At 41.1% G+C, this 16,566-nt stretch overlaps 3 protein-coding genes across 3 annotated transcripts; 2 read left to right on the forward strand and 1 right to left on the reverse strand.

The window, feature by feature from the left end:
- Positions 1 to 2,754: 2,754 nt before the first annotated feature.
- On the forward strand, positions 2,755 to 4,361 carry LOC105385319 (lipase 3-like). Its single transcript, XM_011555680.3, has one exon. It carries the CDS (start codon positions 2,939 to 2,941, stop codon positions 4,214 to 4,216), a length of 1,278 nt encoding a protein of 425 aa, XP_011553982.3. The 5' UTR covers positions 2,755 to 2,938; the 3' UTR covers positions 4,217 to 4,361.
- Positions 4,362 to 4,803: 442 nt separating this feature from the next.
- LOC105385288 lies at positions 4,804 to 7,043 on the reverse strand. Its single transcript, XM_011555646.3, has 5 exons — positions 6,735 to 7,043; positions 6,463 to 6,663; positions 5,897 to 6,043; positions 5,563 to 5,674; positions 4,804 to 5,407 (listed from the first exon to the last, which is right to left on the reverse strand). Exons 1-5 carry the CDS (start codon positions 6,891 to 6,893, stop codon positions 5,031 to 5,033), a joined length of 996 nt encoding a protein of 331 aa, XP_011553948.3. The 5' UTR covers positions 6,894 to 7,043; the 3' UTR covers positions 4,804 to 5,030.
- A 145-nt stretch (positions 7,044 to 7,188) lies between these two features.
- On the forward strand, positions 7,189 to 16,559 carry LOC105385289 (threonylcarbamoyladenosine tRNA methylthiotransferase). Its single transcript, XM_048631560.1, has 8 exons — positions 7,189 to 7,403; positions 7,589 to 7,763; positions 8,261 to 8,418; positions 8,667 to 8,933; positions 9,171 to 9,336; positions 11,653 to 11,760; positions 13,289 to 13,454; positions 16,141 to 16,559. Exons 1-8 carry the CDS (start codon positions 7,229 to 7,231, stop codon positions 16,552 to 16,554), a joined length of 1,629 nt encoding a protein of 542 aa, XP_048487517.1. The 5' UTR covers positions 7,189 to 7,228; the 3' UTR covers positions 16,555 to 16,559.
- The last annotated feature ends 7 nt before the right edge of the window (positions 16,560 to 16,566 follow it).

The raw sequence follows: 16,566 nt of genomic DNA on the forward strand, positions 1-16,566 counted from the left end.
TTTTGTTAACCCTTAATCAAATATAGGGAAATTATTTCCCACTTGGTCTGAATCGAAAAAAATATTTTTATTTTTGTACTGGTTACTCTGATCAATATCAACATTAGAAACAAAATAATCTTGATTAAGTTTTAAATTTTATTAATGCCATCACTTTTAAAAAAACCGCAAGCTGTCATCGTACGTCAATGTCAAAATCACGATTTCAATTTTTCTGTGTCAAAAACCGGTTCTCGTGACGATATTTCAAAATTTTTGGAGAAAAAAATCTGCTAAGTACCTAACCACAATACTATTGTAAACTTAACTTGTTTTACAAATGGATTTAATGGTGATTGGCACGGCAAAACTGGTGTTTCTTGCTTTTTCGTAGGTTCAAATAAGTGGGAAATTATTTCCCACTGTTTGTTCCTGCAGTAAAAATATACTAAATTTATCTATACATAAAATATAATGTTACTTTATTGAACGAACTAATATGTATGGTTTTTGATAAGTATAAGCGGTTTACTACTCCAGATTCTTCTTATTTATTTGCAGCATTTTGAAGCAATTATTAAAAAGAAACGTAATATTGCTTACTACTAAGAATTTAGAAGAGACTGTCGAAAACATAGCTGACATTTCTGATTTATCAAACACAGATTCGGAAGACGACTCATGCTATGTCAACAGTATTAATTCTCCTTCCGATAGTTACCTCAAACTACTTAACGACTGCATATTTCCTTATTAAAATATTGTTCTTAATACTATTGTATCATTTTATAGTTTTTTTTCTAAAACAAAAAAATATTTATAAAAAAACAAGCAAAGTAGCGGCAACTAGCTTGTATAGAAACTGTAGTAAATATTAATTAAAATTTGTGATCTGTACCGGATAGTGGGAAATAGTTTCCCACTTGATATTATTTTGCTTAGCAATCACGAATAGTGGGAAATTATTTCCCATAGCAAAACACCCCTTTCCCCCCACTAAAAAAAATTTAAAACATTTTTTTCGTAATCTACGGACCCAACTTACCTAAAAACCATACATGGTTTACATTTTTATCAAAAAAAATCATCCATTTGATTAAGGGTTAAACTGTACTTTGGTATTTGGGTGTAGGTATGGTAAATGCTAAAATGTATATGGTGTTCCATTGAATACTCACGTCCCGGCAAACCATTTACTGTAAGTACAATAGATTATTTACTGGCCTTAATTAACGGGAACTTGATTTAAGCTATAAGTACCCTTACTAGACACTAGGCTGGGTAGGACTTCTTGGACAAGATAGATAGATAGATAGAATATTCTTTATTTGTACACACACACATAAAAGAAACTTACATAACTTAAATACTATAAACTATGTACAAAAATGGCGGTCTTATCGCTTAAATCGATTTTTTCAAGACAACCTTAGGGTTAAACAAAGACATATATAAGTATTGAGCTTATAAGCATCTCTTATCAAAGTTTTTTTAAGTTGAAGAGCAGCTCACAGATAGAATATTATACCTATTATCTATTTAAGTATTATTTAGTTAATCTAAAATCATAAGCAAAATATTATTAAAATGTCTTCTAATCGGCTGCACCTATTAATAATTGTGTTAAATAGGCTCACACGACTGCAGAACAGAAGGTTAAATTCCCAATTTTCGGATAGATCAAGTCTAAAAGTTCTAAAACTACTTGGATTTATTATTTTGCGTACGAAAAATTCCAAAAAACAGGGGAATTTATTTTAATCTGGCAACAAACAAAAGCGCGCGCCGCGCCTTCGACAAGCGGGTAATTTCTAATTTATAACTTCAGAAACTTTTCTTCTTTCTTTTGCTGCATTTATTATTTTTAATTGTTTTCGTGCGTGATTATTCTATCTTTTGCGTGTAGTTTTGCTATTAAACACCGTAACGTACAATCTATGACATATTTGTGGTGTTTTTGCCTTGTTTACCAATTTGTAGAAAGGACTTTCGATAGATTACGTTTGGCCAATTCAACTTTTACTTTACCTGTTAGTTAGAATATTAATTTGCGTGATTGGTGCTGCTATTTGCATGTAAGTTATCAATGTTTATGTCGAAGAGAAATGATAGATTACTACACAGTGAAATAATAGCTACCCTGAAAAAAAATGGTAGGTAGTTACTTACCTACATCATTTTAATAAGTACTTACTTACCTAGGTATTAAATAAAAGTTGCTATCAAACTGACTCGACCCAAAGTAAACTCAATTACAAAATAAATGTGCAATAACTAAATAAGTAAGTATTTCAAATATCTGCTATGGTTCAGCCATAGGATTCGACATGAGTCTCGTACAATGAACATGCCAGCTGTAGCATCCATTGTTAACGGACCAATACAGAAAATAGTAATTTGCGATATGCTTTAAAATCATCTTTGTTGTAAAGATATAAGGGTGTAAATGTCCCTCAAATGTTTTTAAATGGACGCACTATTTGTACTAATCGGATGTGTGACGATGTCATTGGGGTGTTTCGTTGAAAAGATTATTTGCATTGTTATGCGGTATGGCACCACATGGCAACTGGTTTTACGAACGTTTACACTGAATCTAAGATAAGTGATTAATTATGATTTAGGTAGGTAAGTTGTACATTGTCATAAAATTCTCTGAATAAGTAAGTATACGTATAGTATAACAAAATATCAGTTTGTACGCAGAATAATATAAATTGACGGCATTAGCAAAGACTAGAATAAAACGTCATTCTATTAAACTTACCCCCTGCGCATTAAATGGTTATATTTCCTCAATAAAATCAATTAATACCTACCTACATACCATGGAATTATAAAGCGAATTGGATAATACCTCAATAATAAAAAGTTGGTTTATAATGAAATAACGATACGCAAATAACTAACGCCTTACCTTACCTATCATAAAATCAACGAAAAACCTTGGCACCACAGTATGAGATTTCTAGTTTCTGCATTTTTTACACTCTTTGTAATGTGCTTCAGCTACACCGGCACAGGAACAAACACATACGATTCTGATGATATCACGAACAGAAGTGCCTCTATATTGAACCACATACTAATGTACCACGACCTTTTATCATACCGAGCGATCCCAGACGACACCACTATACAAAACTTTACCCAGATGTCTGCGAGCCACGGGTACCCTTCCGAAGAACATACCGTGCAGACGGCAGACGGGTACATCCTGAAGCTGTTCCGTTTGAAGACCAGCGCGCGATGCTCTGGGCCTGTCCGCCCGCTGCCGCTGTTGCTACAGCACGGTATACTAGACAGCTGTGATACCTTCATAATATCCGGGGCGGATGAAGCCATGGCGTATCTCTTCTCGGATGAGTGCCACGACGTGTGGTGCTCCAACACTCGCGGCAACCACTACTCCAACAGACACGTCTCGCTCAGCCCGTGTCGGAGCGAGGAGTACTGGAACTTCAGTTTCCACGAGCAGGGGCTATACGACCTGCCAGCGGTCGTCGACTACGTGCTCGGCGTGACGCAAGCAAGCGCCATTAACTACGTGTCGCATTCGCAGGGGTCCACCAACTTCTTCGTGCTGTGTTCAACGCGGCCGGAGTACAACGCCAAGTTCAACGTGGTGGTTTGCATGGCACCGGTGGCTTGGTTAACGCATCTTTACAGCCCGCTGCTCAAGATGTTCATCTCGAGTTCCGGGTTCTTTGAGGATAGGTTCCGAGCGCTGGGCGTGTGGGAGCTGTTCGGGTGCAAGCGCAGTGCGGAGGAGGCTCTAAGACGCGCTTGCCGCATGTTCCCGGAAGTGTGTGTGTTCTGTATGTTCGTGTTCTCCGGGACGGATCCTGGGAAGATGCCGCTGCATATACTTTCAGCTGTATTCGCGCACTACCCGAGTGGGACGTCTATTCACAACATTTTCCACACGCTGCAGCATATAACGATAGACAGGTTCCAGCAGTTTGACTTCGGGTCTTCAGAGAGGAACCTTGTGGCTTACGGGGAGTCTTTACCGCCGCAGTATGAGGTGCGACTTGTCACAGCCCGAGTGGCCCTCATGTGTGGCGCGAGCGACTGGCTCGTCTCACTCCAGGACGTGGGGAGGCTGAGGGACACGTTGCCGAATGTGATAGACTTCTACATGATGCCGGACGAGCGCTGGGGCCACAGCAGCTTCGTGTGGGGACGCGGCGTCAAGGAGATACTTGTGCCGAAGCTACTTCGATATTTCCAATAATATTGGTAATGGTAGCTTCAGAGAATAATAGGTAATTAACTAGTAGTAGCGTTAAGTTTAGGAATAATAAAGATAAAGTGAGTTTAGGTAGGTGTAAATAAAATACGTGTCAACGATCGATACACATGCGTTTATTTTCACTTTTTAAGAAGTTAGATAGATTTGATCTTACAAAACTTATCAACGGCTTCGTAAACTTTTCAAGTGGTGTAAAAAATCAGACTCACAGTATCAGTAACAGCCTATTGGCAAGTATCCTTAAAATATAATTACTTTGGCGCTATCTTCAAAGTATAAGAAATATACCTACAGGTATTTTAACAAAATCTGCGGGCATTGACTAATATACCTATGGTATAGGGTTCTATGATGTAGAGAAAAACAAGGTTAACTCTAACTACTTATATCAAATATGTCATCAATCACATAAACCCGTAATTAACAAACAGACTACAATTTTTTGATAGTCGTTACTTAAAATCTAAGTAAAAAAATATATAATCAAAACAAAACAATCTTAGATAATATTTCAGACGAAGTAGGTATGAGACAAGTCAATAATATTTTTATCAAATTATAGCCCTTGCAATAAACTAATCATTACTTTCCCTTAATTAACGAACAGTCAAAATCAAATTATTCAGTCATACTGATTGGTATCCTTAATGTAAGTATTGGCACAGATTTATCTTAACGTAATACAAAATCAAAATACTGATAAGTATAAAAAAACTAGGAACTAAAAAAAACAGTCATAAAGTAAGCTTTGCAAAAACGCTATCTTAAACAAAAACAAAAATAAAAATATCTTTACTTAAAACCTATGTCTACTGTAGCCTCTTCCCATGGATTTGAGATCATGGTCGCAGTACCGCGCACAGTCGTTCATGTCCAACAGTTTGTTCCTCAAAGTGTTCAGCATATTGTACTCTCTGCCATTCAACTCGAAGTTCATGTGAGCGTACTGCTCTACCTCTTCTGCAGTGAGGGCTTTTGGCTTCTGTGCAAGCACAGTGCTGCCACCGTCGTTATCGAGTTGTTCCTGAACTACTTCGAACTTCGGCGTTTGCTCACAGATGGCGTTGTACTCGTCGAACGTGATGGCGGGAGATATTGAGGGTAGGTCGGGAATGTTGGGCTTGAGGGTACAGGCGCGGTGCCGGCGGCGGCCCGTGTAGCATTGTGGTAGGTCTGGAAAACGAAAAGAAGTTATTCTGCTGGGAAATAGGCCTGACCCATGGTGTGAAAGTCAAAACTTATGTTTCCATGTTCACTACTTAAATTAAGTCAAAACAATTTGGTGGTTGATGGTTCATAGTTCTTGTAGAAGAATTAAGTATACTCACTCTTTATGTAGGCTTCTTTATTCTTTTCAAGAAAAACAGGCCAGACATTCAGTTCATCAATGAGATTGACCACTCCAATCTCTGGTATTTCAAGATATAGGTCACCAAGTACCTAAAAAATGTTATATCTATTAATGAAAAATAAAGACTATTTAAATTACTTTGCTGGTCAATAGTCACAGTAACACTCGAGAATGGCTGAATTGATTTAGCTAATTTCGGCTTTGTGGACTCATCTTGAGTTTGATTCCGTAAATTCCATTGGAAAATCTTATAAGGCAAAGCATAACTGTCGATAGCTGCTAGTATGCATGAAAAATCAATTAAAACATACCACATCATTAATTTTCATAGAAAGTATACCAATAGGTACAAAGTATGTGTGTTTGGCTGAGTTAATCAGTTCCTGCGCCCGGAGGTTGGCACCCGGGTTCCACTTAGTAGAGATTGTGTTTAGTAATTCACACTGATCAGTAATTTCCTACAAAGAAGCAAAAGAAATTTTATTATAAAACACAGTAATGTGTACACAATTAAATTACATGTATGCATTTTTATCTAGTTTGTAAAATTGAATCCTGTGAAATGGATAATATATGGGTAGGTACTTACTTAAACCTACTTTTGTTAAGTGATGATAAAATTGACTAGTAGGGTTTGTTACTAGGTAGCATGAAAAAAATTTACTTGTCATAACCTGTAGATAAACATAATAGCAATAGGAATAAATGCAGTTGCCAGTAAAGTATATCTCTGGGTCCTAGGAATCCTAGGATGGATAACTGCAAGACACTGACATAGTATAGGTACTTTTTATCCCAAAATATCCATGTAAACTATTTTCATATTGAAGCTATAGGAAGCTGTAAAGTTTAACTAAAAAATATCAAATCTACCTACCTTTTCAATAGGCATGACCCCATGCACGCTGGCTTCAAAGATCTTTGTGGGGATGGTTTTTTGCTCTGGCCGCAGGTCGATGCACACGGTCTTGTCGTCAGCGCGCAGGAATATGCCGTAGTCCACCAGCCAAATCAAGAACTGGGATTCCATCGACACAATACCCCGAACCCATTTTCCTTTCCAAATTACAGCCACATACTTGAAAAAAATTAAGTAAATGAGTTATTTCCGTACGTTAGACTGTTTAGTTAACTAGGTTTAAGTCTCACCTGGCCGTGAAACACTTTGGAAGCTTCATTGAAACCGTGTGGCTTATAATGTTCAGCTTCGGCCCCATCGAATAGTTCAACATTCTGAACCGAAGTCTCAGCTTCAGAGGTACAAAAGAACGAAAACGGATTCGTGAAAGTGGTTATTGTTATGTTCATTATTATCTATTTTTACAAAAACCAAGGAACATAATACTCTAAACTCAGTTTTCTCGGAAAAATGTAATGCGAAGAGGCCGGCGCAAAAACGTAGGTAAACAAACAAAAACTTTTGCTGTCATATTGATTTCTATTTCGCGGTTTCGGTAGTGTCATAACTTAGAATAATAACATCCTCCTTGCTTGCAGCTTGCTTGTCACTTCATTTACCTTTCTAGGAACATCAATGAGAAGCAAGAGTGAAGAAAATGCATTATGTTACACAGAATACCTATTTTACGTTTTAAATCGAGCATAGTCTGTGGACCCATGTTTTTTTTCCCCATGTTTTGAAAATGTCTGGTGCTTGCAGTGAAATTATTGACGATATTGAGGATTTAATCTCATCCCAGGATATTACGCCTAAGGAAAGATATGCCAGTAGAAAGAATGTTAGCGTGCGGTCTCGGAAAAACAATACGAAGGAGTCTGAACCGGTGGAAAAAGTGATTTTACAAAGTGTTGTGCCAGGTAATATAACCTATAACTTTATTGTTATTCAAATAATATTATTCAAGGTATACCTACTGAAGACTTCTAATACCGTAATATAAGATACTAGATACCGCATTTAATTTAATTATAGTTAAAACCTACGGTCCCACAGCAGGTTTAACTCAATACACAACATTAAACATTTTCCACAACTACCGTAGGAACTCAAACCATCTACGTAAAGACATGGGGCTGCGCGCACAACAACTCGGACTCGGAGTACATGGCGGGGCTGCTGGCGGCGCAGGGCTACCAGCTGACCGACGACAAGTGGAGCGCCCAGCTCTGGCTGCTCAACTCTTGCACTGTGAAGAATCCCGCTGAAGAGCACTTCAGGTTTAATTTTTGGAGTTTTACGTTTTTACTGACTTCATAGTGTTTGTTGATAGTTAATCAGGCCTATACATCCACTGCTTTATACTACTCATATGAAAAGTGTATAGATGAAATAAACCTTTTACAATTTTACTTTTACCTAATTAATTATCTCTTTATTCAGTAAAAAATATAAATTAACATTCAACTTTTACCTAAGTATAAAAGAAAGCCTTATTCCATTGATCAATATTTTACATGATATACCAAGCTAAAGATTACTGGTGCCCTATGTCATGCATGCTTGTCTCCTAGACCTTCAAATACTAAAAATAATTTAGGAAATTTCTACTTGACCATAGCCTTATTCCATTAATCAATATCTTACATTACCTACTAAGCTAAATATCAGTGTGGACCTATGCTTATATACTGTGCAAGCTTGTTTCCTACACCTTGGCAAAGCCTACCACACAATAAATAATCATTAAATTCCTAAATAATTATAATAATTCCAGGAATGAGATAGAGCTGGGTCAAGCCCGCGGCATCCATGTGGTGGTGGCAGGGTGCGTACCGCAGGGAGCCCCGCGCGCCGGCTACCTCGCCGGGCTCAGCATTGTCGGAGTGCACCAAATTGACAGGATTGTGGAGATTGTTGAGGAGACTCTGAAGGGTGAGTTTAGTTGCTGAAACAAAAGCACAGTAACAGTGTTAAGCCACCCAAGGTCACGCAAGAAAGCCAGTAGACAAAATAGGTAACTTAAAACTAGAACCTAGTATTGTCTCCACGCCTTTGCAATGTAACAAGCCATGGGAGTGCAATGACACATGCCTGTTTCAATGGAAACAAGTTAAGAAAACTTGAAAATGAATTCATTACTTGGAATTCGTATTAAAAGTTTTTAACATTTCCATCCCCAGGCCACACCGTCCGCCTGTTCGGGCAGAAGAAAACAAACGACGGCAAGAAAGCAGGTGGTGCCTCTTTACAACTACCCAAAGTGCGCAAGAATCCTCTCATAGAGATCATAGCTATCAACACGGGGTGCCTGAATCAGTGCACATACTGTAAGACAAAGCATGCGAGGGGGGAGTTAGGGAGCTACCCGACTGAAGAGATCGTGGAGCGAGCGAGACAGTCGTTCAAGGAGGGCGTGTGTGAGATCTGGTTGACTAGTGAGGATACTGGTGAGTTATTAATTTTAGTATTGTTGTATTAGTTGGCAAGGATGATGAAAGTATCAGCATTCTTTTAAATGTTACATTTTGTATGCTGTATAAGAAACCTGAATTATTAGTTTTTTCAACATTTAAAAGTTTTTCAATAAGAAATGGCAAATTTTTGTCTTTTAAACAAAATGAGAAGCAATGTAGAAGTACTACATATTAACCAATCAACAACTCACAAAAACCCTCTAATTCCAGGCACATACGGCCGCGACATTGGCACCTCTCTCCCCGAGCTGTTAGACCAGCTGGTAGCAGTGATCCCCGCGGGCTGCCGGCTGCGGCTCGGCATGACCAACCCGCCCTACATGCTGGAGCACCTGCCCCGGGTCGCCGGGATCATGAGGCACAGCCGGGTCTACAAGTTAGTATCATTCTGCTGTTACAAACAAGTTCTAGTTACCATGTAGATTGGTCTTAATAGTGTCCTATCATGTTTCGTTTATGGAAGAAAAACACCAAAGTAGGATTAGGGTTGTGAAAACGAACTAATGGTAAGAGACGATTCGGAATGCTTACGACAATAGACGAGTAGCGGCCGAGCGGCATAATCCGCAACAATGGCGTCGCGCGGTTTAACACATCACCCGAAGGGGATCTAAAATCTGTCAAGCGTATTGGTCAAGTTAGACACATGATTGCTAATAGCTCCCTCGCGCCCTAAAAGAGTTTTCTTCGTCATTGGTCAAGACACTAGCTCCCTCGCGCAACTATGACTGCTGGAGCAGCTAGTGGCAGTGATCCCCGCGGGCTGCCGGCTGCGGCTCGGCATGACCAACCCGCCCTACATGCTGGAGCACCTGCCCCGGGGCGCCGGCATCATGAGGCACAGCCGGGTCTACAAGTTAGTATCATTCTGATGTTACAAATGAGCCATACTCTAGAACCATGCTGCATTTATAGACGACTATAGCATAGCCGAGTTAGTATAGTTCAACTGTTACAAACGAGTTATACACTAGAACCGTGTAACGGGATCAAAATAGCGTCCTATCATGTTGCATTTATGGACGAAGCTTCCTAGTGCGTCGGTGAAAAACACCAAAACAAGATTACGGTTGTGAAAACGAACGGATGGTAAGAGACGATTCAGAGCGCGTCCTTTCGATAATAGACGAATAGCGACCAAGCGGCATAAATAAAACGCACCAATAGCGTCGCGCGGTTAAACACCCGCACCGCGCACTAAAAAGTGTCTTCTTCGTCATTGGTCAAGACACAAGATTGCTACTAGCTCCGTCATTCTACAATGAATCCATAGAGCATACCAATCGCGGTTTAACCACCCGCACCGCGGCCTAAAAAGTGTCTTCTCCGTCATTGGTCAAGACACAAGATTGCTACTAGCTCCGTCATTCTACAATGACTCCATAGAGCACACCAATAGCGTCGTGTGTCATGAGTGCATCAATACCAATCGAATTGGCTTAGCTGTAATAAATAAATAGCGTCGCGCGGTTTAACCACACGCTCCGTGCCCTTAAGTGTCTTCTTCGTCATTGGTCAAGACACTAGCTCCCTCGTGCTACTATGACTGCTGGAGCAGCTAGTGGCAGTGATCCCCGCGGGCTGCCGGCTGCGGCTCGGCATGACCAACCCGCCCTACATGCTGGAGCACCTGCCCCGGGGCGCCGGCATCATGAGGCACAGCCGGGTCTACAAGTTAGTATAGTTGAGCTGTTATATAAAAACGTGCAATACACATGTAAACGTGCATAGTTACACTATGTCTCTTCATCAAAATAGTGTCACAAGTTAGTATAGTTCTGCTGTAACAAACGAGTAGTAGTTACTATGTAACTTGATTATAATAGCGTAATCATGTTGCATTTATGAACGATTCTTCTTAGTGCGTCGGTAAAAAAGCCCCAAAGCAGGATTAGGGTTGAGAAAACAAACGAATGGTAAGAGACGATTCGGAGCGCTTACGACAATAGACGAATAGCGGCCGAGCGGCATAAAACGCACCAATAGCGTCGCGCGGTTTAGCACACCACCCGAAGGGGTTCTAAAAACTGTCAAGCGTATTGGTCAAGCTAGACACAAGATTGCTAATAGCTCCCTCGCGCCCTAAAAAGTGTTTTCTTCGTCATTGGTCAAGACACTAGCTCCCTCGTGCTACTATGGCTGCTGGAGCAGCTAGTGGCAGTGATCCCCGCGGGCTGCCGGCTGCGGCTCGGCATGACCAACCCGCCCTACATGCTGGAGCACCTCCCCGGGGCGCCGGCATCATGAGGCACAGCCGGGTCTACAAGTTAGTACCTGTTTTAATGGAGCTGTATAAAATGGCGGATATCGCCGCATTTTGCAGCTATGAATGAATAATAAGAAGGAATTCGGAATGTATCCTAGCCGCAATTAGGTGCCCTTCTCAGTAGAGCGGTTCTGAAGACAGTGATCTTTGTATGATTTTGCTTTCTATTTACCACTTTGTCACTATTGTGTATGAGCCTCACCGATTGACGTCTCAACTTGAGAGAGAGGTGAGAGTTGAGACTCTCAACTATGCCTTAATACGTCCGGCGCACTCTGCACAGTCAGCGACTGACGATGACGCTGAAGCATTGAGTTACTGAAACCGCTCTAAAGTCTTGTGTTTGTCCCCAAATGCTAAATAAAGTACGTCATTGCAGTCTTACCACCTATCTACTATATAACACCCCCTCCCTCCCCCCCGCAGGTTCCTGCACGTGCCGGTGCAGTCGGGCAGCGACCAGGTGCTGGCGGACATGAAGCGGGAGTACACGAGGAAGGACTTCGAGCACGTCGTCGACTACTTGAGGAAAGAGTATGTATTAAGTTGATACTGTTAACTAACTAGCTGTTCCCGCGAGCTACGTGAGGAAAAAGGTTTCCCGTGGGATTTCCGGGATGAAAAGTAGCCTATGTGTTGGTTAGGGTCCAGCCAGACTCGTCCCATTCCACACTCGACCCGGCCACACTCGACCCGAATTTCTAAAATACGATAAGGTCTAGGTACTTTTGTTGAAATGTATGAAATGTACTGTCAGCCACAAGAGTTTTTTTACTGAAATTATAGTTAGGTGTTTTATGTGCTGATTAATTCAAACAAAAGTAATAATTTGTACTTTTAATCATTTATTTATCATTTTCTATAAACATTATTAGTAGGTAACACATGTTTTGAATTATAAACGTAATAAGTAATAATAAATATTAACAAAATAAGTAACTATTAATAATTTTGTGTGCTAAAATCACAGTTACACAAAATATCTTTACAATGAAATATGTATAAAATCCTTTTTATAAAATCCGTTTGCTGTTTATAAAATTATAATTACTTCGCAGTAGCCCTTGCTTATCAAATGCATAAATTACAATCCAAGTAAGTGCGCGAAAGAGATAATGGATGCAGGCCATCCAAATCTTGACCATTGTTATCGATAACCCGTTTATTTCAGGCTAAAACAATGAGAAGGGTAAACTACCTCTCTCTGTTACTGAGGTCAAACAGGCTAGTTTAGTCAACATATTTCATAATTTAAGTGATAATCACTTTATATGCAATCAATTAAGAAATCCATAAACATTTTCTGTCGACTGTACTTTGCGATAAGAAAAAAAATAGAAACAAAAATGAACCTTATCGAAATTATGAAATTCGGGTCGAGTGTGGCCGGGTCCAGTGTGGAATGGGACGAGTCTGGCTGGACCCGTTAATTTAGGGTGTCAGCCAACTCTATACGAAATTTCATTTGAATGGGTTCAGCCGTTTTGACGTGAAGAAATAACAAACATACACACACATACATACAACTTTCGCCTTTAGAATATTAGTAATACTGTTATTTAGAGTATTAGTAATTAGTTCGAACGATGGTCAGTAGATCAGAAGAGGTCTCGAGTGGAGACCACGTACCGGCGAGCGCAGCGTTGGGCGGCCCCCCGCGAGATGGACGGACGATATAGTCAAGTGCGCGGGGAAGCGATGGATGCGGGCCGCCTCCGATCAGACAAGGTGGAAAACATTGGGGGAAACCTATGTTCAGCAGTGGATGTTCTATGGCTAAGATGATGATGATGATGATACATGGGTGTTGCAAAAATTAAATCAGAATGTCAAAAAAATATTCTCCATAGTAAAAAGTCACGTGACCAAAAAAGTTTCTATGGAAAATGAAATATTATTTTCACGAATTTTGACATTCTGATTTAATTTTCGGGCTTAGATATAACATGCTGCACACGTAGGTTTCAGCTTAGCATACCCTTTTTGCAACACCATCTAGGAACTACAGGGTGTTGCAAAAAGGCTATACATTACAAGAGCTAACCCTAACTTCTCCCACCAGGGTCCCCGGCATCACAATAGCCACGGACATAATCTGCGGCTTCCCCACGGAGACGGCGGCGGACCACGAGTTGACGGTGTCTCTGTGTCGCCAGTACCGGTTCCCGAGCCTATTTATCAACCAGTTCTTCGCGCGCCCTGGGACCCCGGCTGCTAATATGACTAAGGTTAGTAAATGTTAATAAATTTTATGTGCTGAAAAAGCGATAGCTATTGCCGTTGGGATAGTATAGTATGTTGCTAAAGTGGTATACTAAGCCGAAACCAGAATGCCCGACACCCCAGCTGCTAATATGAGGTTAGTTAGCGCCGGTTTCACAATGTCTGGATAAAGACTACCTGTGGGATAAAAGACATGATGTCTAAAACATAATTACAAAAAGTGACAGTCTTTTATCTTTCAGGTAGCCACTATCTAGACATTGTGTAACGATAAGCGACGAAAAGGGACAGCTATTCCCGTTGGGGTAGTATTCAACAGGGTCTTTTTGCTAAAGTGTTATACTAAGGCGGAATCAGGGTCCCCGGCATCACAATAGCCACAGACATAATCTGCGGCTTCCCCACGGAGACGGCGGCGGACCACGAGCTGACCGTGTCTCTGTGTCGCCAGTACCGGTTCCCGAGCCTGTTTATCAACCAGTTCTTCGCGCGGCCCGGCACCCCAGCCGCTAATATGACTAAGGTTAGTTTATATAATATGTTATGTGCTGAAAAATCGATAGCATAACGTGTTTGCTAAAGTGGTATATACCAGAGAGCCCAAGCCTCTTCATCAACCTGTTATTAGCACGGTACGCCTGCTGCTAATATGACTAAGGTTAGCAGATATCATAATAATTTGCGCGGAAAAAGCGGTATCTATTCCCGTTGGGGTAGTATAAATATACAGGGTGACTAAAGTGGGGTGTGACAGGGTTGCTAAAGTGCTAGAGTAAGCCGATACTAGGGTCCCCGGCATTACAATAGCCACAGACATAATCTGCGGCTTCCCCACGGAGACGGCGGCGGACCACGAGCTGACCGTGTCTCTGTGTCGCCAGTACCGGTTCCCGAGCCTGTTTATTAACCAGTTCTTCGCAAGGCCCGGGACCCCAGCCGCTAATATGACTAAGGTTAGTAAGCATCTACCTATGGAAAAACCGATAACTGATGGGGTATTATACATTATATAGGGTGTGTCAGTATGTCGAAACCAGCGGCAGAGTGCCGCTGACGGTTAGTAAATAAATATCATCATTATGTGCCGATATATTCTCGTTGGGGTAGTATACATACACAGGGCGTGTTGCTGAAGTTGCACGCCGCCGGCCGCTAATATTTCTAAGGTTAGTAAATATACTAAGTATGTTCTGAAAAAGCAACAGCTATTCTCGATGGAGTAGTAAACATATACAGGTGTGTTGTTAAAGTGGTATATTAACTGCCAGTCTCAATAACTCTACCTACGGATAACTGTTGTAACTATGTGTCAAAAGTAGTAAAAAAGAAACTAAAAGTCATCGCTAGAGTTATTGGAAAATGGCAGTAAGCCTATGCCAGGGTCCCCGGCATCACAATAGCGACGGACATAATCTGCGGCTTCCCCACGGAGACGGCGGCGGACCACGAGTTGACCGTGTCTCTGTGTCGCCAGTACCGGTTCCCGAGCCTGTTTATCAACCAGTTCTTCGCGCGCCCTGGGACCCCAGCCGCTAATATGACTAAGATTAGTAAACATCTATCGTAGAACCGATAACCAATGGGGTTACTGTATACATATACAGGTGGTTACTAAAGTGGTATAATAAGCCGAAACCAGAAAGTCCAAGCCTCTTTATCAACCAGCTCTTTGCAAGGCACTCCTGCTGCTATATAATATCACTAAGGTTAGTAGATAATTTAATTAACTGCCAGTTTCAATAACTCTACCTACGGATAACTGTTGTAACTATGTGTCAAAATAGTATACAGTACCACAAACTTATCTGATCCGGTGAGAGCTCACGTAAATGTCTAATATTTCTTCATTCTTTAATATGTTAAGTTTTCCCGTAATGGTAATTTACCATTGCGGTTTTAATAAACCCGTCTAATCTATATCTATATATAATTTATTAGTAAATAATGAGATATGGACCCATTTAGTTAACTGTCACCGGAACAGATAAGTTTGTCGCACTGTAAAAGAAACTAAAAGTCATCGCTAGAGTTATTGGAAAATGGCAGTAAGCCAGGGTCCACGGCATCACAATAGCCACGGACATAATCTGCGGCTTCCCCACGGAGACGGCGGCGGACCACGAGCTGGCCGTGTCTCTGTGCCGCCAGTACCGGTTCCCGAGCCTGTTTATCAACCAGTTCTTCGCGCGACCTGGGACCCCCGCTGCTAGTATGACTAAGGTTAGTTATATTTTATGTGCTGAAAAAGCGGTAACTATTCCCGTTGGGATAGTAGTATAGTGTGTTGGAATGGCATGCCGGTCGCTAATATGATATATACGTTGGTTGAGTCGGCTAACCCATTTGTTACTGTTCAGGTGCACCGGGTATACGAATGAAACCTGCCCGGGTGTTATGGCGCATCTTCGTCAGCAACAGACGCTAATCTGACTTGGCATTCCTTTCACCTCGGTGACAAACCTTAAGCTATACCCATTTACTAAGAAGAAGAATAATTTACTGTTGGGTCTTTATTCTAGACTACCGGATCGTGTATTGGTTAGTGACCCCGACTGCCATACCGAAAGTCCCGGGTTCGATCCCCGCCCGTAGTAGATATTTGTAGAATATGTGACTATTTATAAATCCTGTAACGTTATGTAGGTATGACTTATGATATGCGTATCTCAAGATATATTTTCTCCTCACCAGGTGCCCGGGCAGGAGGTGAAAAAGCGCACGAAAGAGCTGTCAGAGTTGTTCCGTTCATACGAGCCGTACGGGCACAAGGTCGGCGAAACACAAGAAGTGCTCGTCACAGACATATCCCACGATAAGAAGTACTTCGTCGGACACAACGAGTTCTACGAACAAGTGTTGGTGCCGAAAGAAGAGAGATATATGGGAAAAATGCTCACGGTTAAGATCACAAGTGCCTCGAAATTCTCTATGATGGGAGAACCCATAGACAAGCCAAAGATGCCCGGTTTAACTGAACCGCTGAAGAAAGGGGCAGTTTCCGGTTTATATGAAGAGAAGAGCAATAATGCGGTATCTAAAGTACCCATGTCGGTATTTGTGTTGGCGTTCGTGCTATTCTTAAGGTTGATTTGGGTGTTGTTATAGTGATTTATTTAT

The sequence above is a fragment of the Plutella xylostella genome, chromosome 29 (genome assembly GCF_932276165.1).
Source record: "Plutella xylostella chromosome 29, ilPluXylo3.1, whole genome shotgun sequence".
Taxonomy (NCBI): domain Eukaryota; kingdom Metazoa; phylum Arthropoda; class Insecta; order Lepidoptera; family Plutellidae; genus Plutella; species Plutella xylostella.

Excerpts from the sequence above, each read along its gene's own strand:
- LOC105385319 (XM_011555680.3), top strand. The coding sequence starts at position 2,939 with ATGAGATTTCTAGTTTCTGCATTTTTTACACTCTTTGTAATGTGCTTC.
- LOC105385289 (XM_048631560.1), top strand. The coding sequence starts at position 7,229 with ATGTCTGGTGCTTGCAGTGAAATTATTGACGATATTGAGGATTTAATC. Across the intron at positions 8,934-9,170 it reads GTTGACTAGTGAGGATACTG|GCACATACGGCCGCGACATT; the intron begins GTGAGTTATTAA and ends CTCTAATTCCAG. Across the intron at positions 9,337-11,652 it reads AGGCACAGCCGGGTCTACAA|GTTCCTGCACGTGCCGGTGC; the intron begins GTTAGTATCATT and ends TCCCCCCCGCAG.
- LOC105385288 (XM_011555646.3), bottom strand. The coding sequence starts at position 6,893 with ATGAACATAACAATAACCACTTTCACGAATCCGTTTTCGTTCTTTTGT. Across the intron at positions 6,664-6,734 it reads CCAAAGTGTTTCACGGCCAG|TATGTGGCTGTAATTTGGAA; the intron begins GTGAGACTTAAA and ends ATTTTTTTCAAG. Across the intron at positions 6,044-6,462 it reads GGGTCATGCCTATTGAAAAG|GAAATTACTGATCAGTGTGA; the intron begins GTAGGTAGATTT and ends GCTTCTTTGTAG.